General features: G+C 43.5%; 1 protein-coding gene across 2 annotated transcripts in view; it reads left to right on the top strand.

Moving 5' to 3' along the window:
* The window catches only part of PRICKLE1 (prickle planar cell polarity protein 1), a 95286-nt gene extending 84283 nt beyond the window's left edge, over positions 1-11003 (top strand). For both annotated transcript variants that reach the window (XM_077265123.1, XM_077265124.1), the window contains exons 2-8: positions 3444-3619; positions 4571-4684; positions 5073-5210; positions 5779-5982; positions 6131-6317; positions 6692-7561; positions 9103-11003. In XM_077265123.1, the coding sequence (XP_077121238.1) occupies positions 3494-3619; positions 4571-4684; positions 5073-5210; positions 5779-5982; positions 6131-6317; positions 6692-7561; positions 9103-9965 (2502 nt within the window). In that variant the 5' untranslated portion in view covers positions 3444-3493 and the 3' untranslated portion in view covers positions 9966-11003. The remainder of the gene's footprint in view (positions 1-3443; positions 3620-4570; positions 4685-5072; positions 5211-5778; positions 5983-6130; positions 6318-6691; positions 7562-9102) is intronic.
* Positions 11004-22005: the final 11002 nt, after the last annotated feature.

The raw sequence follows: 22005 nt of genomic DNA, 5'->3' as shown, positions 1-22005 counted from the left end.
CTTCCTGGAAACCAGTTTCAATGAGTCCCATAATATAAAGAACAATAGAGTGTTGTTCAGTTCAGCAGGTGACGGTGTGAGATGTAAATATCTGAGTATGTTGGAGTAGTCAGCTTCTGTTTCCCAAAGGTCATGACAGGACAGATCCCAAAAATGGGGAATGATGGCCACTAAAGGTTTTATTGTTTCTAGCTTAACTACTTGTTTTAGTTCTAAATCTGTGTGTTGCCCCTCCTCTACCCTAGCGTCAGGACTTCTTGATCACTACTCACCCTTTTGAAGTGGATGATTTACTACAAGTTATTAGAGTACTAATCTTTTATTATACAGCTTAATGGCGACTGTCCTGGATGTGAATTAAAGATTCATCAGTAAATGAGGGTGTGGGACAATTGAATTGGCTTATATTGGCCTTTTATATTGTTTTTCCTTTGCATCCTTCTGTTTTGGACATCTGTTTTGGACATTTTAAAGGTAAAATTCTGCATGTGGTGCATAGAGAGCGCCCAACAAGGGGGTCAATAAAATGAAACTTTATAGCATAGAAAAAAAGCATGATGGGCCTCTCACTTGGTAAGGCATCACAAGTCTTACATGAACTGAAATGCTTGCGGAGGGAAGTGGTAACAACTGGTACAAATGGCTTTCCATACAGTTTTCTGAATTATTAATAAGTCAGGGTCTTCATATTATAGGTGCCTTCATTTTATATCAAAAAGCTCCACTATTTTGTGATTCTTGAGGTCTTGGTAGTATCTGTCAACTTGATGTAACACTTTCCACTACGGGCTTAACAATAGTGGGTTGCCATTGTTTTGGGGCCCTGGAGCTGAGGGGGGCCCCCAAGAAGTTTCAGTTGCCGATATGGGGAGACAAATACTATTAAAGATCCATAATGGCTGGGGGCCCTTCTAAAGATTGTGCATTGGGGCCCAGGGGTTAGAAATTACAGCACTGCTTCCCACCCTACTGGAAACTATAATATCGCCCTCAGCACCTCAGTAAAGGTGGAGGATTAACCCATTGTGGTGTTACTGGTTTTCGGAAAATGCTGTCCTACACTTAAAGCAGATTCTTATTTATTCTTTGCAGTTTTTGCCTTAAAATAGCCTTATATCAGGATTAGTTTTTACAGCTGCTGTGCTGGTTTGTACATGCTGCCTGCTCCTGACATGTCCAGCAGCCTACCACTTCCTTTGAAGAACACGTACAACTGTAAAAGCATTCACTTGTCTGTCTGCTTCAGCACCCCCAATCCTGCTCAACAATTACTCAGTGTATGGGGTGCCTGTAAAGTTTCCAATTCACAGCCAGTCCTGTAAGGCCATTTTCTTTTAGTGTGATTTTTTTATTTTTTATTAATTCACTGTGATAAAAAGTAAGAAATGGATCTTTCTGGGTTTTCCAGGGTGATTTTATTCATTCATTCATTTATTTAATTATTTTAATATAAAAAATGAATTGTCCTAGTATTTTACAATGGTATTTGGGAAGATTCAACAACTAAATTCAACTGAGTCTCATTTGTGACAGAATAACTTAATATTCCCACATGCAGTAGAAAGAATATATAATTCTACTTTATGGATAATTACCCACCAAATCAATTAGTTTAACACTTTCCTTCTAAAGCATATTACGCTTTCCCATCTCATCCAGTAATGTGTGAAAAGCACTGTATTTTTAATCTTTTTCATGCTTTGGAGATGGTTTGACTTTTTTCAGTGTGTATTGACTAAACCCCCATTTACTGTGAATTAACAGCTTATCCTCTAAATTGAAATATTTCTTGTATTTTTTGATATGCCATAGCCATAGTGTAAACCTAAAATAAAAATATGCCATTAAACTCCTAAACTTTCCAATGTTTTTCTACTCATCTGGAGAATAATTTGGATCTGCCTATTGCATCATGAATGTGCGGTGTAGTCTTTTAAGATGTCTGCGTGAAAGCCTAAGCCTTGACCTGCGAGAGCAGCTGTGGAGACAGCCCTGCCATTATACGGGTGACAGGGTCTGCACTGTATGCAGATGCTAATATTTCAGTCTGGGTAGACCATCATGTTTCCTATGGATAAGACCTTCTTTATACCAGCTTCTGAGGCAGAGAACGTTACACAGTTGAGCTTTGCTGCCTTTGCCAAGGCGATGTCTCCTCCGGTGGATCCCCCAGAAATCAGAATTGGCTCAGTAAAAAAAGAACATATTTTTATTAAAAAAATGTTCATACTCTTTGCTTTGGTTCCCATCCCACCCATACAGTGACTCTGTATTCTTTACAGTTTTAAGCAGGTTTACACGTTTTCCAAATGTAACTCATACTGTGTGAGTCACTGCGTACTGGAAGTCCACAAGTAAGGACTTCTTCTCTTTCTTTGAGTTGGTTTGATTTTAACTTTTTTTTTTTATTCTGTAGCCAAATTTATTGGAAATTTTTACATTTCCAAATTTCAGTGGTTCTAAGAAATGAATCTGGTTCTGCAATAAAAAAAAAAAAAAAAAAGGTAGATCTCTATAATTGTTAGTTACAAACCCCATATACTTTGGATACTTATACTTACATGCATGGTAATTTTTGTTTATGCCATTTGTAACTACGGTATGTATTGGATATGACTGGCATATAACCGTCCCATAAATCTGGGTTGCCAAGGCTTTTGCCGTCATTGGACCTTTTTATATGCCACAAGTCCAGTACTTGAAATGTTAACACTTAAAGATGACCATTGGTACGGGGTTAGAGACCTTAGTGCCATTGTGTGCAGAAGGGACTTGTGAACAGTTGCTTGGTGTGAATAGTTGAGCTGCACCTGTTGAAGGCAACGTTTGTTTAACTGTTAGGAGTGGAAAGAGCAGCACAGCATTCCGGTATAATCCAGGGTCAAAAGGTTATAATCCCTGTAGGGAGAAATTGTAGCTTCCTTTGTTGGTGAGCTCTCTATTTTATCCTAATCTCTTATAAATTCCAGTATGTGTTGTATTAACATCTTTTGTATAAAATACTGTTCAAGTAATGTCATGCTGGCCAATAAACCATGTAGAACCGCATTATACAAGATAACCTGCCAGGGGACATTTGTACAAATGGTTAAATAAATGTATTTTATTACAACTTTATGTTGTTCTGCCAAACTTTTCCTGTGAAAGGCTAGTTCTTTTGACCTGTAAAATTTCCCACCCATGAACCTGTGAGAAAATGATTCGCTGATGTTGCAAATGAACTTTCCAGACCACGGAGGTCCCTTCTTCAGAGGTGACATCTGAGGAACTGGCTTTTGGTGCCTTGAATGGCATGTATTCATTTCAAAGTTGGCCTCTTGACATCACCGCATGGATATAGATTTTCTTCTAAACTAAATACACTGTAAAACATTATCTCAGCATGACATTCTTCAGATTTAATTTAACAATGTGTTGACTTTTTGTCTCATTTTCTTCCTTAGAGCAATTAATGACTGAAACATCCTGAAATAGAAGATTCTAATATCTGCCTATGGCGATGGAGCAGAAAGTCTGCAAGCTCACTTATGGGTGTCAGCGGAGCTCCACATCAGATGACGATTCTGGATGTGCTATGGAGGAGTACACTTGGGTTCCACCAGGCCTTCGTCCTGAACAGGTAGGCTCACACATCTGCCTAAGCATGGTTGGATTACATATGTCTCTTCTATACTTACTAATCCTTTATTAGACATTAACATGCTCACAAATTTATCATAAAGATTACATTATTGTATTATATAACAGGTTTCATTGCTGCCCAGTCATATTGTTCTCCCATACTGTGCTGCATTTACTTCTTGAACTTGTGATTCCACACAGTAGCAAAACTTCTAAATAAAGAAAAGCTCAGGGCCCTGTAGTGTTACAACCTGGCTTAAAGCACATAAGGCTTATCTGGCGTAGTATTTAGGAAAGGATGTAGTTAAATGGCCTCTTTAGAGTAGAACCTGGCATCTGGTGAAAACATGTTTGGATTTGACCCCTCCCGTGAAGTTGACTTCAGGTCCTCTGGAAAAAGCTCAGATGGAAGCAATGAAAGCTGTGGCTTGGGATGAACCTACCAGCAGGAGTTGACAAAGCGGCTTTTGTCTCACCAATGTGTAAAATGCTAGAAGCAAATTAAACCTGTTTATGGAGGCTGTTTTCTAGATGGCTTCTCACGTTATGCAAAGTAATTGTAGGTAGAGATGTTGGAATTTCTATAGACTTGTTGACTAGTGGTAGAGGAGGTGGGCATAATAGCCACATTAAACGTGTATAATTTATGGTATCCCCTAATAGTCACTGCAACTTGCATTCCAGAAAAGCAATTCAGCAGCTGGGTGCAAACTGCCCGTCTACTGGTGCTGAGTTGGCTCATCTGGTGCTTATTATCACATAGGCCTAAAGCTGCCTCAATCCTAATGTCGCATTGTTTGCTTTTCTTGGCCAGTTCACCTCCATTTTACCTTGTCTTGAATGCATCTGAAATACAAAGAAGCCCATTGTACGCGACTAACATTAATGTCTTCTAAACAATATTGTTCTTTGTGATGCTCTATATAAACTGTTTTGGTTTATTCTGCAGGTTCAGTTATATTTTGCCTGTTTGCCGGAAGATAAAGTTCCCTATGTGAATAGTGCAGGTGAGAAGTATCGCATCAAGCAGCTACTGTATCAGCTCCCCCCACATGATAATGAGGTAAGACGCAAGGTTTTCTACATTCCTTTGCTGTGAAAAAGCTTAAAAGACTTTGATTTAGTTAATGACTCTTTGCTCATCAATAGGGAAATAATTTAGATAAGACGCTTTGCAGCTTCCTTTTAGCGTTACGCTATTGTGTATTCTGTTAATTTTTGGTTTTCTGTCATCCGATTTCCCTCCACATGCTAGAATGTTAATTGACTGAGTTGTTTAGCTCCGATCTGGAGCATTTAATAGTCACATGCCATTTTCTTTATTGTGGATCATTGTATTCCTTTAAGAGGCAAGTAGTTTGGTTTCCTAACTATAGAATGTGTCAGTCAAGTGTCAAATAATCCCCCAGGCTGCGAAGGCCAAGTATTGACAAAATGGTTTCTTCCCATAGGTACGTTATTGCCAGTCATTAAGTGAAGAAGAAAAGAAGGAGCTGATCTTGTTCAGTACCCAACGTAAAAAGGAGGCCCTTGGGAGAGGCAATATTAAAATCTTATCAAGGGCTGTGATGCATGCTGTCTGCGAGCAGGTAATAGCCAGAGCCCACATTTTGTCATTTTAGCAGTGCAGAAAGCCATAAGAATTAGTGCAGCATTTTCCCTCCACAAGAGTAGTGATATTCTGACTATATTATAGGCAGCACATCTGCAGGCGCCTTCCAGTGCCGTCACTACGGTATTCGCTCTCACTCCACCAGGGCTCATAGAGCGATCGCCTGCAGCTAGTCTGCTTGTGTACGTGCACATCTCTTGTGCCTGTGCAGACTTGTGTTTTCTCCATGGGAAAAGTGTCAAATTGTAGCCAGATGGCCCACTTTATTAAAACCACATTCAAATAATGAAAAGCAGCTTGAGTGGTTCTTCAATATCTACTTGAAATCAGCAATATTTTTCTTGGTTTAGAGTCAGTTTATGGTAAGGGATTAATAGACTTTTCTCCCTTTTAGATTTTAAATGGGTGTTTAAATTCATGTGTAAGTTTTATGTCAGAAGTAGTATTTTTCCTTTTAATGTGAACAGCATGACATGTGCCAACTTTCTATCAGCATGGTATAGACTTTGAATGTATTTTTACACAATTATTTTCTTTTTCTCCAGTGCGGGGAGAAGATTAATGGAGGTGAAATAGCAATTTTTGTTTCGAGAGCCGGTCCAGGGGTGTGCTGGCACCCATCATGTTTCTCATGTTCCACGTGTAACGAACTACTGGTTGATCTAATATACTTCTACCAAGATGGAAAAATACACTGTGGCCGGCACCACGCTGAACTACTTAAACCAAGATGCTCAGCATGTGATGAGGTATACAACACATACATTTATAACAAAAAAGGTCATTTTTGTTGTGCTGTCTGATGACCGTTTTTAGATGTCCTTACTTGCATAGGTGCAAGTAGGAAGGAGTTCCAGTATAAATTACTGAGATGAATCATGTCTTCTGTTCTTGTAGATTATATTTGCTGATGAGTGCACCGAGGCTGAGGGGCGTCACTGGCATATGAAACATTTTTGTTGCTATGAGTGTGAAACAGTGCTTGGAGGACAGAGATACATCATGAAAGATGGTCGTCCCTTCTGCTGTAGCTGTTTTGAATCCCATTATGCTGAATACTGTGAATCCTGTGGAGAACATATAGGTACTGTGGAACCTTTGTTGTAATCTCACTGTAATGTATTGTGATGCCTGACAAGGGCTTCAAAGGGTGTACTAAATTGAAATGCATACCTTCTAGTTTTGCTGATTTAGAGCATTGTAATTAAGGAAGCAAAATCCAAACAATGTAAAAGAAATACACAATAGTATTCAAATTATTTTCAGTACACACTTTTCCTTTAGGTTACGGTACTTCTTTTTTTTTTTTTTTAAAGCGTAGAAATGAATGCACAGGACACAGATTTATTAGCTGGTATTTAAGTAACTTGCATATAGTGACAACTTAGTTCTCGGTACTAGTTTGGGACAAGAACAGAATGTGATATTCACTTTTATATCTGTTTATTCACCTTCCAGGTGTCGACCATGCCCAAATGACCTATGATGGCCAGCACTGGCATGCAACAGAATGCTGTTTTTCTTGTGCACAGTGCAAAGTTTCCTTACTTGGATGCCCCTTTCTGCCAAAAAAGGGCCGAATCTATTGCTCCAAAACCTGTAGCTTGGGAGAAGATGTCCATGCTTCTGATTCTTCTGACTCGGCATTTCAGTCTGCCAGGTCTAGAGAGTCGAGAAGGAGCGTCAGAATGGGAAAGAGCAGCAGATCCGCAGATCAATGTAGACAATCACTCTTGCTGTCTCCAGCATTAAATTACAAGTTCCCTGGACTCTCTGGTAATGCTGATGATACCCTTTCTCGTAAGATGGATGACCTCAGCTTATCAAGGCAAGGTGCCAGTTTTGATAATAATGACTTTTGGAAAGGAAGAGATGAGCAGGAGACTCCAGAGGATCATGAAGAATGGGCTGAGCACGATGACTACATGACTCAATTACTTATAAAGTTTGGTGAGAAAGGGCTCTTCCAGCAGCCTGCCGAAGATCATCGATCTGGTGAACAATGGATGTCGGAAAATGTCAAAGTCTGTAGTGACTTAAAACAAAGTGGGCGCAATCAGAGCTTGGCAAGTAAAAAGTATCAGACTGATATGTACTGGGCACAATCACAAGATGGTCTTGGAGACTCTGCTTACGGGAGCCACCCTGGGCCGGCAAGCAGCAGAAAGATGCAAGAGCTGGACTTGGATCATAGAACATCTGGTTACAACAAACATGACAACATACCATGGTATAAAGACTCCTTGGAATGTTTGTCTGATGATATAAAACCACAGCTGGAAAACATATGTGACTCTATGGATTCATTAGCATTGTCCAATATAACAGGTATGTCATTTTATACTTCATGTGTAAAGATTTTGGTTAATGATGTTACACTATAAACTAAAGGTACCGTCACATTAAGCGACGCTGCAGCGATATAGACAACGATGCCGATCGCTGCAGCGTCGCTGTTTCGTCGTTGTGTGGTCGCTGGAGAGCTGTCACACAGACAGCTCTCCAGCGACCAACGATGCCGAAGTCCCCGGGTAACCAGGGTAAACATCGGGTTACTAAGCACAGGGCCGCGCTTAGTAACCCGATGTTTACCCTGGTTACCAGTGTAAATGTAAAAAAAAAAAAAAACACTACATACTTACATTCCGGTGTCTGTCGGGTCCCCCGGCGTCCGCTTCCCTGCACTGTGTCAGCGCCGGCTGTAAAGCACAGCGGTGACGTCACCGCTGTGCACTGCTTTACGGCCGGCCGGCGCTGACACAGTGCAGGGAAGCGGACGCCGGGGGACAGACACCGGAATGTAAGTATGTAGTGTTTGGTTTTTTTTACATTTACAATGGTAACCAGGGTAAATATTGGGTTACTAAGCGCGGCCCTGCGCTTAGTAACCCGATGTTTACCCTGGTTACCAGTGAAGACATCGCTGAATCAGCGTCACACACGCCGACTCAGCGATGTCAGCGGGTGATCCAGCGACGAAATAAGGTGCTGGACTTCTAGCTCCGACCAACGATGTCACAGCAGGATCCTGATCGCTGCTGCGTGTCAAACTCAACGATATCGCTATCCAGGACGCTGCAACGTCACGGATCGCTATCGTTATCGTTGTTAAGTTGTTCAGTGTGACCCTAACAAACTAAAAGCTGAAAGTGATTTCAGTTTTCTCCAAGTAGAGTAACTGGACAATTGAGTTTTAAAATAATTCAATGAATCAAAATGTTGTCATCTTGATTGTATGTCTTTATGTATTTTTTATATCTTGAATTATGATTTTGTGCTGTTAAAGAGAACTTATCAGCAGATTTTTAGACTCCAAAGTAACATCATCTAATGGTATAGAAGTAATTATTACATATACTTTACTGTGTTAAGTCTGTGCCTCCACTATCTTATATTCGTAAATGATTGCGCCTGTATGAGATCTCAGGCTTGGAAGTAGATCGCAGAGACTTATATCTCACACAGGCACCATAATTCCTGAAGGTGACGCATACACAAATGGATAGTCTGGCTTTTGCAATGCTATCAGGATGTTACTTCGTATTCGTCTCCCTTGGGAATGTCTGTGCCTACGTGGGATATTAGCTGGGGAGCAGGTTGGAGAAGAGTGACCTTTAATCACTGGCAGGATGGAGAGTGGGCGAAAGGCTGTAAGTGCAGGTTGTTCCTCTGTACTTATGAGCTGCATAATAATTTGACTGCAAGACAACTGTGACACAGATCTAAGGGTATGAGGAAGTAATCACTTTGGGGTCTAAAAGCCAGCTGACTGGTTCCCTTCAAAGAATTTTCACTTTGTGGACTGAGGGCGATGTGCAAATTTATATAGTGCAATTGCTTCTTGGACTAACAGATTTTCCTTTCCTTAGGAGCTTCCATTGATGGAGAAGGTAAACCACGCCCTTCACACTTCTCTTATCCAAATTTTCAAGAATTGGACACAAGGGATTGTGAGAAAATGAGCAACATGGGGACGCTTAATTCTTCTATGCTGAACAGGAGTTCTGAATCTTTAAAAAGTCTAAGCTTGGAAATTTGCCAGGAAAAGCCACTTCCAGAAGAAAAACCTGTTCAAATGTCTGCCCTAAGAAGGTCAAAGTCGCAGACGAGACCACAAGTCAAATTTTCAGATGATGTAATTGATAATGGAGATTACGGCAGCGTTGAAATCAGGCAGCCTCCGATGAGTGAGAGAAGTCGGAGAAGGGTATATAATTTTGAGCAACGGAATGAGAGGCCACGTCATCATCATCGGCGTAGGAAAAGCAGAAAATCTCGCTCTGAAAATGCACTTCATCTTGCAGCAGACCAAAAAGTATCATCACGAGAGAAACCTAGATGTTACACTTCAGAGGATTATGACAGAGTCTTTCAGAACAAATCTCCTCAAGAGCTTCAGGCATACATTCAAAACAGTGAACTTTTTGGACAGTATGCAAATGCTGCATCAGACTATGGATTGCAAAGCCAAATCATGGATAAGTTTTTTGGTCTTTATGGTGAAGATGATGACTCTTGGTGTTCAACTTGTTCCTCATCCTCCTCTGACTCTGAAGAGGAGGGATACTTTCTTGGACAGCCTATTCCTCAGCCACGACCACAAAGATATCAGTATTTTACAGATGACTTGCCTAGTCCCACGTCTGCACTATCCAGTAGTCATTTTGGCCAAAGGACCACTAAACCCAAAAAGAAGAAGGGACACAAAGGCAAAAATTGCATTATTTCATAAGGCTTTGTGGGCAGGGCATCTTTGTTTCATTCCTGTGAAGACCATTTATTGACATTCTCAATCCACAGAAACTGTTTCCTTTTATAGTTCTATTTGCTAAAATGTCGTAATTTTTTATATATTAAATGCTTTGCCTTTTTAAGCCAAAAAAACAGGCCGGCTGGTGTTTGCAATGTGTAATTGCTATTGAAGATTTGTGTGTTGCAGATTTTTACTTAGACGATCACAGGTTTACAGTTCAGGTTTGCTTTGTTTTATTGCTTTGCACACAATACTGAAGTTAACATGTAGACACTGCACCATATGCTTAGCATCCACTGGTATAAATACATCAAACTTGCTTTGGAATCAATTTTTAAAGGCAAAAATTGGTATGATTTGTAACTTACAGGGGTCATTTGCTTTTGAATCTGATGTTTTCCTACGAATGAAGCTTGTTTGCTCCAAACAGTTCGTAGTTTGCACTCCGAAGTCGAACCTGTGTGTTACCATCATGCAATGAGTGCGTTTGTTCCAGTTGATTCACACTGACCTATACAGCAGAACCAGATTTTCTTCCTTGCCACCCTGAGTGTAGAATATTTAGCTGCAAGTTATTTATAATGTTGTTTAAACAAATTTAGCCCTAATTTAATTGTGCATATAATAAGTGTATATATTGTATATGTCAAATGTAGAACATGTTATTTTTTATATTAATTCTCTGCAAGGTTTCATTGATTTGGAGTCCAACAGAATAGTTGTGATTTTGTATTTGCTTTCTCAGTATGATCTTGCAATTACAAAATGTTTAGAATGCAAACCCCAACAGTATTTAGTAATTGTTTCTTTATATTACCACCCCCTATCCTGAATAATTTGGCCCTCTATGTGGCACTGCTGTGGTGTATATTCTTTTACACCCATGTAAGCTATAGGTTTTATTTATAGATCTAGCAGGAAGGACTTAATGGAGAAGCAATAGTTTGTGTCTCGGATGTATGTTTTAGATACTATAAATCACTTGTTTGATATTTCTAAAAGACTGACACATTTGCGAATAAAAAAAAAATCTAGAAAATGTTGTATTTGTTATTTATTTTGCATCAATAAGGAAAACACAGGAGAATTCAGCTCTTGTTACCACTGGATCCTGTCCCAGTGAAGCACTTTTCACACTATAAAACTCAATCCAAAGTCAGATCCAGCAAGCAAACTATAGAACTTATTATTCCATAAAATCTTTTCACACAATGCAGGAACAGGTTAATTGTATGTTTTACAAAAAGCAAAGGAAAAAAGCTGCAAATTGGAAGACAATATTTCACCAATGGTAGTGTTTCCAAATAATGTGATGAAAAAAACAATACTGTTCAGAAAGCTGGTCGGTAGACATTATGGGCCTGATTCATCAACGCTTTTACCGCAGTATTCTAGCATAGAAAGTTTTGAAAAGTCACAAAACTTTGGCACAACTTGAGGTTGTGCTAACATTTTGTGACACTTGGCATTGTCATGCCATTTTTGCCATCTCCCAGTGGGCAGAGCGGGGATGGGGGAATGGCAGAAGCTGCTTGTGAAGTTTATGCCGAGTGATGGCACTGGATATGCCACAGGGACTTGTGTAAGACTTAAGGTGAGATGCATGCCACTGGTGTTGCTCTATTACCCTGAAATAACACACAGCACAGAGTTAGGCCATGTTCACATCGCCAAAAACGTTTTGCAGACATGGATCCGTTTTTTTGCATGCTGCTTCAGTTTCAAATAGATGATTATTGAAAGCTCACATGCCCAGTAGTATATGTTAACATTCACCTCGAAGCCTCTTTTTACCTTCCTAACCAGGCCAATTTTTACAATTCTGACCAGTATCAGTTTCTCTATCGCCTCATTGGGGGACACAGGAACCATGGGTGTATGCTGCTGCCACTAGGAGGCTGACACTATGCACAAAAAAAGTTAGCTCCTCCTCTGCAGTGTACACCCCACCAACTGGCATTATGAACTTCAGTTTAGCTTAGTGTCACTAGGAGGTGGACACGGGTCTTTCATTAGACCCATTTCTACCTCAATGTGCGTCATTTTCTTTCAGGATTTCCGGAGGGATACAGTGTGAACAGTCACAACTGTAATCCCACAATACGGGCTATGAGTGCGGCGTGTACTGCCACCCCGTATCCTCATAGATCCGACAGCAGGACCAAGACCCTAGCACACAAGCGTGCTAAGAAGACCGGTCCTAGCTTCGTCCCTCACCCACTCGCCCACTAGAGCCTGTCTGTTGCGGAGACGAGGACGTCCATCACAGCTCCCTGGACGTTTCATTCCTCTTAAAGTTAGTAACGACGTGGGATGTTTGAGGTATTTCCCATCCCATCCCAGATTGGCATTCAAACTGAGAGCAGATGTAGGGGCCCTTTTCAGCGGCAATTGAGGGGTGAGTTTTTTCCAGGATACCTGGCTCCTCGTTGCTTGCAGGCAACCGCATGGGGCAGGGATCGTCGCTGTATCCGCGCGGTGGCCCTTGCAGGCAGCCGTGCTTATTCCTTCCCAGGTGTTTGTGGCCACTCTGCCTTCTGTTCCGGTGCGGCGGCCCTCACAGGCAGCCGCGCTCATTTTCCCGGCCCTGCTTATTCCGGCGGCCGCACCGCTCCGGCACCGCAGTGTTCTCCGGCGGTCACCAGCCTCTAATTTAGGCCCGGGCCTACTTCCGGCCCCGCGACTCCGCCCACTTCCTTTTCTTTCGAGCGGGCTTTCTCCCGCCCTTCTGCCAATAGCCCCGCCCACCGGCACCATCTTGGTGTTCCACAGGTGGTTTAGCTCCGCCCACTACTCCCTGCGCCGCTGCAGGAAGCATTTCGGCGCCACAAACGCCTCACTCCGCCCATCCCAAGAGCGCGAATCCTGGCGTCCTCATCCTCCTTGCGGTCGCCATCTCCCAGCGGTTTCTGTCAGCCCACAAGAGCTCTGGATACAAGGGTGCCCCTGACTGCCGTCGCTGAGGAGCATCTTCCAAGTCGTGCAGAGGACACCGATTCGTCTGCCGTGAGTAGCTCTGCACTGCAGACTGACACTCTCCTCTGCCCTCCTGTCCCCTATCCTTCTGGCATTTATTAGGGGCCCGTTTTATCATGTCTAAGTCTAAGGGAGGTCGCTCTTGTCCTCCTACTTCTTCCTCTACTTCCTCTGCCCTAGTCAAACGTTCGTCTTGTAGCTGCAAGCTTCCCTCAGGTCAGTCCTCTCCCCTCTGTCAGGCCTGCAGCAACCCCATTATGCCCACCGCCCAGGATCCCCCTGCTGCTCCGCTTGAGAGTGATGCCCCCACCCCAGGCTGGGTTTCCTCTGTCATAATCGGTAGCGGACTTAACATGGGTGTCCCAGACCCTTGTGTCTGTGCTCGATCGGTTACCCCTGCAGACCTCTGCAGTAGCCAGCGGGTCGCAGGAAGCCCCGTCTTGAGCCTTCCACTATAGGCCGCAAAAGATCCAGACAGCAGCGCCGGTCTGAGTCCTCTTCCTGTTCCATCTCGCCTCACGGTCCTTCTCTGCGGTCGACTTCTCCCCTGAGTCAGGCCAGACATTCTCTAATGCTCCTTCGGAGGATAATTGGGAGCTGGACTCGAACCAAATCGCTAGCATGAGGGATACGGTTCAGAGTCTCATTGGAGGGATCAATCAAACCTGTGGCATCCTCTACGGAACCCGCAGATCAGGCGGTTTCGTTTAGATGGTCTAAACCACCTCCCACGGTTTTCGCTCCTCATCCTGAATTTGATGAGCTTCTGTCTAGAGAAAGAGAGAATTCAACCAGACGCTTTCAAAGAGGAAAGTGCCTTGGCGTCTTATATCCTTTTCCTCCGGATCTCATCGCCAACTGGACTTCTTCCCCGTCTGTGGATCCACCAGTTTCTACACTTTCCACGAACACAGTCCTCCCGCTGTCTGGAGGGGCGTCTCTAAAAGATTCCAACGACAGGATCATTGAATTCTTCGCGAAGTCTGCTTTTGAAGCGGCTGCGTCTTCTCTATGCCCGGCCTTTGCTTCCACCTGGGTTTCGAAGTCTGTATCTGAATGGGCCAATCAACTCGGGGCATTCAGGCGGTAGCCCCACCAGAACAGCTGGCGGAACTCGCCATCCAGATTTCTCACGCTGGGGAATATTTGGTTTCCGCCTCCCTTGACGCCGCGTCTTGTGCTGCTCAGGCGTCCAGTAATGTTGTGGCCATACGTGGCACCATTTGGCTTAAGGCCTGGCAGGCGGATCTGTCATCAAAAAAGTCCCTTACCAGCCTGCCCTGCCCACGTCTTTTCAGTTCCAAGTTGGACCAAATTATTAAGCACACCCCTGGGGGCACAAGTTCCCTTCTCTCCCAGTCCAAACCTTGCTGGCCTCCCCCTAGGCGGCAATTTCGGTCTTTTCGGCCCTTTCACCACTTCACGGCGTCAGATTCCTTTTCCCAACAGCAGAGGCCACAGGCCCGTCAAGAGAAGAAGGTATCCTTCAGACCCAATCCTTCCTGGCGTCTCTGCTACTCCCAAGTAGATCCTCCAGGTCTAGGACTGGACGATCCACCTCGGCATGACTCACGACTAGACCCCAGCCCACTTCCCAGACTGGGCGGCAGTCTTCTCTTCTTCAGGGACGTCTGGATCTCCTCAGTGGAGGACGCATGGGTCAGGGAAGTTGTATCCTCAGGATACAAAATAGAATTCATTTCACGGCCCTGGGATCGTTTCTTCGAATCCTGACCTCCAAGAGACCCCGCTCTAGTCCCGGGTTTCTTTACAGCCATCGCTTCCTTCCTCAAATCTGGGGTAATCATTCCAGTCCCAGAGAAAGAACGGTTCACAGGATTCTATTCAAATCTTTTCATGGTACCGAAAAAAGACGGCAAGGTTCGTCCCATTCTGGACCTCAAATTGCTGAACAAGAGGGTTCGTCTGAGACACTTCAGGATGGAATCCCTTCGTTCAGTAATTGCTTCCATGGAGGCTCAGGAATTTCTGTGTTCCATAGACATCCAGGATGCCTATCTCCATGTCCCGATATTCCCGGGACACCAGATTCCTGCTTTTTGCAGTACATCAGGAGCAATCGTCGCCCTGCCGTTCGGTCTCGCAACCGCTCCCAGGGTTTTCACGAAGATCATGGCAGCGCTGCTAGCCATCCTGAGGGTCAGGGGCCTGGTACTTTTTCCGTACCTCGACGACATCCTCATCAAGGCTCCGTCCTTTTCTCAGGCTCACAAAAGTCTGACCATTGTTCTTGACACTCTAGCCCGTTTCGGGTGGCATGTCAACAGGAAGAAGTCCTGCCTTGCTCCTTCTCAGCGCCTCGTTTTTCTGGACATGCTCTTTGACACTCGTCAGACCAGAGTCTTCCTTCCCGAAGACAAGAGATCCATCCTTCATCAGGAAGTTCACTTGCTCCAGGGTCCTCGGCTTCCCTCCTTCCGATCAGCCATAAAGGTTCTGGGGAGGATGGTTGCAACATTGGAAGCGATTCTCTTCGCCCAATTTCACTCAAGATCGCCAGATCAGATTGGGGCGAGAGGGGAAGACCGGCCCATCCTGCACTATTCCACTCATCTTTCTAACACTCCAGGGATTTTTATTTCCAAGGTAATGCCGCTTTTAGTTCATGTTATGTGCAAGTTGGACTTATTGTGTACGCATTATTAAGGCACCTATGGACCTGTTAATGCCTATCTCCTATATCAGGCATATTCCTTTCAGCATTTGCTCAAATGCATTGTGATTCTGAGCTAATCCCTGGTACACCATTGTGTTATACTGTGTGGGTTATAGTCTGGTCTTCCCCAGGTATTTTTTGTATCATATGCACCTAGTCTTTTGTATGTATCATCTTTTGTTAATAAATTGAGACACGCTTTTGAAATCTTTTGGTTCTCTTCTTTGGGCTCAGTGGTTAATGCCTCTGAGTTCCCTAATTGTTGTTTCAATTTCACTCAAGACCTATTCAGCAGGCTATTCTGTCACAGTGGGACAGGTCTGTCTTCTCTCTGGATCGTCTGATTCAGCTTTCTCCCCGGGTCAAACGGTCCCTCAACTGGTGGCTGACGTCACCTCTCATCTCCCAGGGCAGGTCCTTCCTTCCAGTTCACTGGCAGGTGGTGACGACAGACGCCAACCTGCTCGGCTGGGGTGCGGTGTTTCGTCACCTGACTGTTCAGGGTCGTTGGTCGGTGCAGGAGTCATCTCTGCCGATCAATGTCGAGATTCGAGCCATCTTTGTCTCTTCTTCACTGGGAAAGGATTCTCAGGGGTCTGCCAATTCGAATCCAGACAGATAATGCCACAGCAGTGGCATGTCAAACCACCAGGGGGGCTCGGAGTTCTCGGCCGAGGTATCCAAGATCCTACTTTGGGCAGAGGCAACGGTCCCAGTGATATCTGCGGTGCATATCCCCGGTGTGGACAATTGGGCTGCCGACTTCCTCAGCCGCGAGGGCCTCGTGGCAGTGGAATGGTCCTTGCATCAGGTCTTCCATCAGATTTGTCTTCGATGGGGGACTCCAGATGTGGACCTCACGGCGTCCCGAATGAACAGGAAGGTCCCTCGGTTCGTCTCCAGGTTCCGTGATCCTCTCGCAGTGGGCGTCGACGCTCTGGCCTTTCCTTGGTCGCAGTTCGTGCTCCTGTTTCCACCCCTGCCCTTGCTTCCCAAGCTGCTGGAAAAGATAAAGGCGGAAGGGGTGCCGGTTATTCTGATCGCCCTGGATTGGCCCAGGAGATCTTGGTTTGCAGAGATCGTCAATCTTCTCGCGGACGCTCCCTGGCAGCTTCCAGACACCTGATCTGCTGTCTCAGGGTCCGATCTGCCACCCGAATTCTTGGTCGCTCAGAGACCGCAGTTCTAAGAGCGTCCGGCCTTTTGGATCGAGTGATTCACACTATGATCCAGGATAGGAAGCTTTCGTCTTCCAGGATCTACTATCATACCTCCCGGGATTAAGGCTCATTCTACCCGGGCAGTCGGCGCCTCCTGAGTGGTGCACCACAGGGCTTCCACCCTACAGCTTTGCAAAGCGGCAACCTGGTCTTCCATCCACACATTCGGCATATTTTACAAGGTCCATACCCATGCTTCGGCGGATGCCAGCTTAGGCAGAAGGATCTTACAGGTGGACGTGGGGAGTCCTCTGACCTGATTGAAGTCTGTTTTTCCCACCCCAGGGACTGCTTTGGGGCATCCCATGGTTCCTGTGTCCCCCAATGAGGCGACAGAAAACAGGATTTTTTGGTTGCTTACCGTAAAATCTGTTTCTCGGAGCCTTCATTGGGGGACACAGCACCCTCCCATATTATTCATTTTCTGTTGTTCTGTGTTCTAGGACTGTTCTCATGTTTACAGTTCCCATGTTTGTGGTTGTTATTTCAACCTTATTGTTTTTCTCCTGCTTTCTCACTAACTGAAGTTCATAATTCCAGTTGGTGGGGTGTACACTGCAGCGGAGGAGCTAACTTATTTGTGTATAGTGTCAGCCTCCTAGTGGCAGCAGCATACACCCCATGGTTCCTGAGTCCTCCAATGAAGGCTCCGAGAAACAGATTTTACGGTAAGCAACCAAAAAAATCCTGTTTTATGAGGTTATAACTCTGGAACCCTTCAATGAATCCCACTGATTCTGAGATTGTTTTCTCATGACATATTGTACTTTATGATAGTGCTAAAATTTTTGATATAAATTGCTTCTATTTTGGAAAAAATGAAAATTTGGCGAAAATTTAGCAGTTTTCAAAATTTTTATGCCCTTAAATCAGTCATTGATCAATCATAATATTTCCCACATGCCTACTCTACATCAGCACAATTTTGAAACTTTTTTTTGCTAGGAAGTTAAGGGTTAAAAGTTGACCAGCGATTTATCATTTTTACAACAAATTTTGCAAAACAATTTTTTTTTAGGGACCACCTCATTTGAAGTGACTGTGAGGGAAAATGACAGAAAATACCCAAACGTGACACCATTCCAAAAACTGTACTCAAGATGCTCAAAACCACTTTCAAGAAGTTTATTAACCCTTCAGGTTCTTCACAGTAATTTTTCGAATGTGGAAGGAAAAAAATAAGCATTTACTTTTCTTTCAAAATTTTTTTCCTTTAGACCTAATTTTTTTTTTTTTTCTTTACTTTCACCAGGGTAACAGGAGAAAATGGACCATACAATTTGTTATGCAATTTATCCTAAGTGCGCAGATACCCAATATGTGTGTGTGTGTGGGGGGCAACTGTTTAGGTGCATGGTGGAGCTTGGCAATTAAGGTGTGCCATTTCACTTTTTGAATGTAAAATTTGCTGGTATAATTAGCGGATGTCATGTTTGGAGAGCCCCTGATGTGCCTAAACAGTGTGGAAACCCCCAAGTGACCCCATTTTTTTGGTGGCTGGGCAGGGCTTCCTCTAATGGAGCGCACACAACAGCAGGAGGCGGGTGCCAGCTTCTGCCCAGCAGAACTGTTTCCCCAGCGAGCCAGTTTCAAGCCGGAGCACTTTCTGTGGCAGATCATGCTTGCACAGTCGGGAACAATATGGCAGAGTACATAAACGTAGTCCGGAGTGCACTGCAATATGTCCGGGTGCCCGGTGACCTTACCAGGTCCTTCTGGCAAGTGCTCAGGTTGGATGTTCAGGAATGTGTAGAAGCCAGCTGGTTACATCCTCACACAGGTGCAGCAGGCTTTTGTGTCCCTTTCACCTTGGCTGTCACCTTGCATTGTCTGATTGCTGCCTGCTCAGTAGGAACCTGCCTCCCTCCTGACAGGACTATTAGACCCCTTAGGGAACTTATCTAGCTGTGTATTGAGCACCTTGAACCCACAGGTGCTCCACTGAAGTTTTATAAAGTAGAGCTGTGAAAATTAAAAAAAAAAAAAAAAAAAAAATCACATTTTTTCCTAGATACATTTTTTTAGCTCAAAAGTTTGTATTTTCATAAGAGTATGGAGCAATTTTTCCTTTTACCATTTGTTGTAATTTATCCTGAGTGCGCAGATACCCAAATGTGGAGGAAAACAACTGTTTAGGTGCACAGCAGAGCTTGGAAGGGAAGGAGCGCCATTTGACTTTGTATCCGCTAATCCAGTAAATTTTACATTCAATGTCAAGTTTGGAGAAACATTGATACTAGTGAACAAAACCATAAGATTACAATCTGAAAAACATGACAATATATTTGTTTCCAGTCCGAAAAACAACTATATTTGTGTTTCCAGTTCCCAAGCTATGCCATGTCCTGGTGTGCAGCATCATATTCTGCAATGTACACTTTCAACTCTTCAATACATCGCTCTCCAACCTCGCTTAAATTCTGCCGCAAACTGGATCTGCTTTTCTTTTGCGCATTTGTCACGCTTAAATGTTTTTGATCACCAAAAAAATGTAAATGTTAGACAAAGATAACAAAATATAGTTTTTGAATGTCTTATTAAGGGAAAAATAATTCCAAACCATTAGAGCCCTGTGTGAAAAAGTGATTGCGCACGCCCCCTCCCTTAAAATATAAATTACCTGTGGTTTATCATATCTTTGGGAAACGAAGTTCAAATTTCCTAGCCACGCACAGGCCTGATTACTGCCACATCTGTTCTCAAACAAGAAATCACTTATATAGAACCTGCCTGACAAAATGAAGTAGACCAAAGAATCCTCAAAAGCTAGACATGTCACCATCTAAGAAATTCTGGAACAAATGAGAAACAAAGTAATTGAGATCTATCAATCTGGAAAAGGTTATAAAGACATTTCTAAAGCTTATGGACTTCAGAAAACCATTGTGAGAGCCATTATCCACAAAAGGTGAAAACATGGGACAGTGGTGAACCTTCTCCAGGAGTAGCCGGCTGACCAAAAATACCCCAAGAGTGCAGCGATGACTCATCCAAGACGTTACAAAAGACCCTACAACAGCCAAAGAACTGTACGCCTCAGTTAAGGTCAGTGTTCATGACTCCACCATAAGAAAGTGACTGGACAAAAAATGGCTTACGTGGAGTTCCAAGATGAAAATCACCGAGCAGTAAAAAAAATTATATATAAAGGCACATGTACGTTTTGCCAGAAAACATAATGATGATCCCCAAGACTTTTGGGAGAATACTCTGTGGACTGACAAAAGTTGAACTTTTTGGAAGGCATATGTTCCATTACATCTGTTGTAGAAATAACAGCATTTCAGAAAAGGAAAAATATGGTGGTGATAGTGGGATGGTCTTTGGCTCTTTTGCCAATTCATGACTTAGAAGACTTGCTGTGGTAAATGGAACCATGAATTCTGCTGTCTACCAAGCTTGAAGGAGAATGTCCAGCCATCTGTTCGTGACCTCAAGCTGAAGAGCACTTGGGTTATGCAGCAGGACAATGATCCAAAACACACCAAGTGCACCTCTGAATGGCTTAAGAAAAACAAAATTAAGACTTGAGTGGCCTAGTTCTGACCTTAATGCAATCGAGATGCTGTGGCATGACCTTAAAGGCAGATTATGCTCGAAAACCCTCTAATGTGGCTGAATTACAACAATTCTCAAAGATGAGTGGGCTAAAATTCCTCTAGAATGTTGTAAAAGACTCATTGCCAGTTATCGCAAACGCTTGACTGCAATTGTTGCTGCTAAGGGTGGCCCAACCAGTTTTTAGGGTTAGGGGACAATCACTTTTTCACACATGGCCCTGTAGGTTTGGATTTCTTTTTCCTTTAATAATAAAGACCTTCATTTAAAAACATTTGTTTGGTGATCTGAAACATTTAAATGTGACGAACATGCAAAAGAATAGGAAATCAGGAAGGAGGCAAACACTTTCACACAACTGTACCTTTAAAAAAATATAAATGGTGCAGCTGACTGAAAAAAGAATATTAGACAATGTTTGTTAGCACTTTTTCAGCTTTCCGATGCCTGAAATTTACCTAAAAAAACCCAAAGAATATTGGGAGATTTCGGCAGAACTGTAACAACAGCTGTATACTACAATAAAGGTTGTAAATCGGGATCAGTCCAATGACAACTGTTCTGTCTGATTGAATGTGAAGACCATCCTCTTTCCGCCATATACCGGTAATCACCCTTGGTTCTCTGTCAGCGAAAAATGTTTCCACTAACTGCAGAAGTCCTTAAAAAGGACCTTTCACCAAACTTTGTTAAACTGGACACAGGATATAATGACTGCAGAGCAGAAATAAAACTTTTTTTTTAATTTAATTTAGTCTCTGTTGCAAAGATATTAGCAAAGTATTGGCACCTAATGAGTTAACACCCACTTGGCTGTAACAGAAGTTTTCAGATAACTCATACTGGGAGAAGTATATGCCACCTAGTGAAAAGTATCTAGTAACACCCACTTGGATTTAACTAATTAGGTGCCAAATACTTTGCTAAAAACACAACAGAGAAGCGAAATCTAGTAACAAATGTGTTATTCTGCTCTGCGGTCACTATTACGTCAGGGGTACAGCTCAACATGAAACATTTTGGTGAAAGGCCCTCTTTACACTGAATACACAGAAGTGTGGTAGCCGACGAACACTAACCCTTTCCAACCCTACAACATATTACCCTTACGGACCTCCGCCGTACTATTACGGTGGTGGTCGGTACTCCCGCTTTGATGCGGGCTGCGGTGGTGAGCCCGCATCAAAGCCGGGACATGTCAGCTGTTTTGAACAGCTGACATGTGCCCCCAATAGCAACTGGTGGAATCGCGATTCACCCGCCATTATTAACTAGTTAAATGCCGCTGTCAAACGCTGACCGTGGAATTTAGCTGGCGCTTCCGGCCATCGGGCTGGAAATGAGCGCATCGCCGATCCCCGTCACATGATCTGGGGTCGGCGATGCGTCGGCATAGCAACCAGGGGTCTGCTTGAGACCTCTATGGTTGCTGTGGTTGGCGCTCATAGCAAGCCTGTAATTCAGCTACATAGGAGAGCCGATCAGGCTATACCAGCTGCTAGCCTCCCATGGGGGCTATTGAAGCATGGCAAAAGTAGCCAAAAAAAAAATATGCAAAAAAAAATATATATATTAAAGATTAAATCAC

This window comes from Ranitomeya variabilis, chromosome 5, assembly GCF_051348905.1.
Source record: "Ranitomeya variabilis isolate aRanVar5 chromosome 5, aRanVar5.hap1, whole genome shotgun sequence".
Lineage (NCBI taxonomy): Eukaryota > Metazoa > Chordata > Amphibia > Anura > Dendrobatidae > Ranitomeya > Ranitomeya variabilis.
Note: the sequence above shows the minus strand (reverse complement) of the source record. Positions and strands in the feature narration are given on the sequence as shown.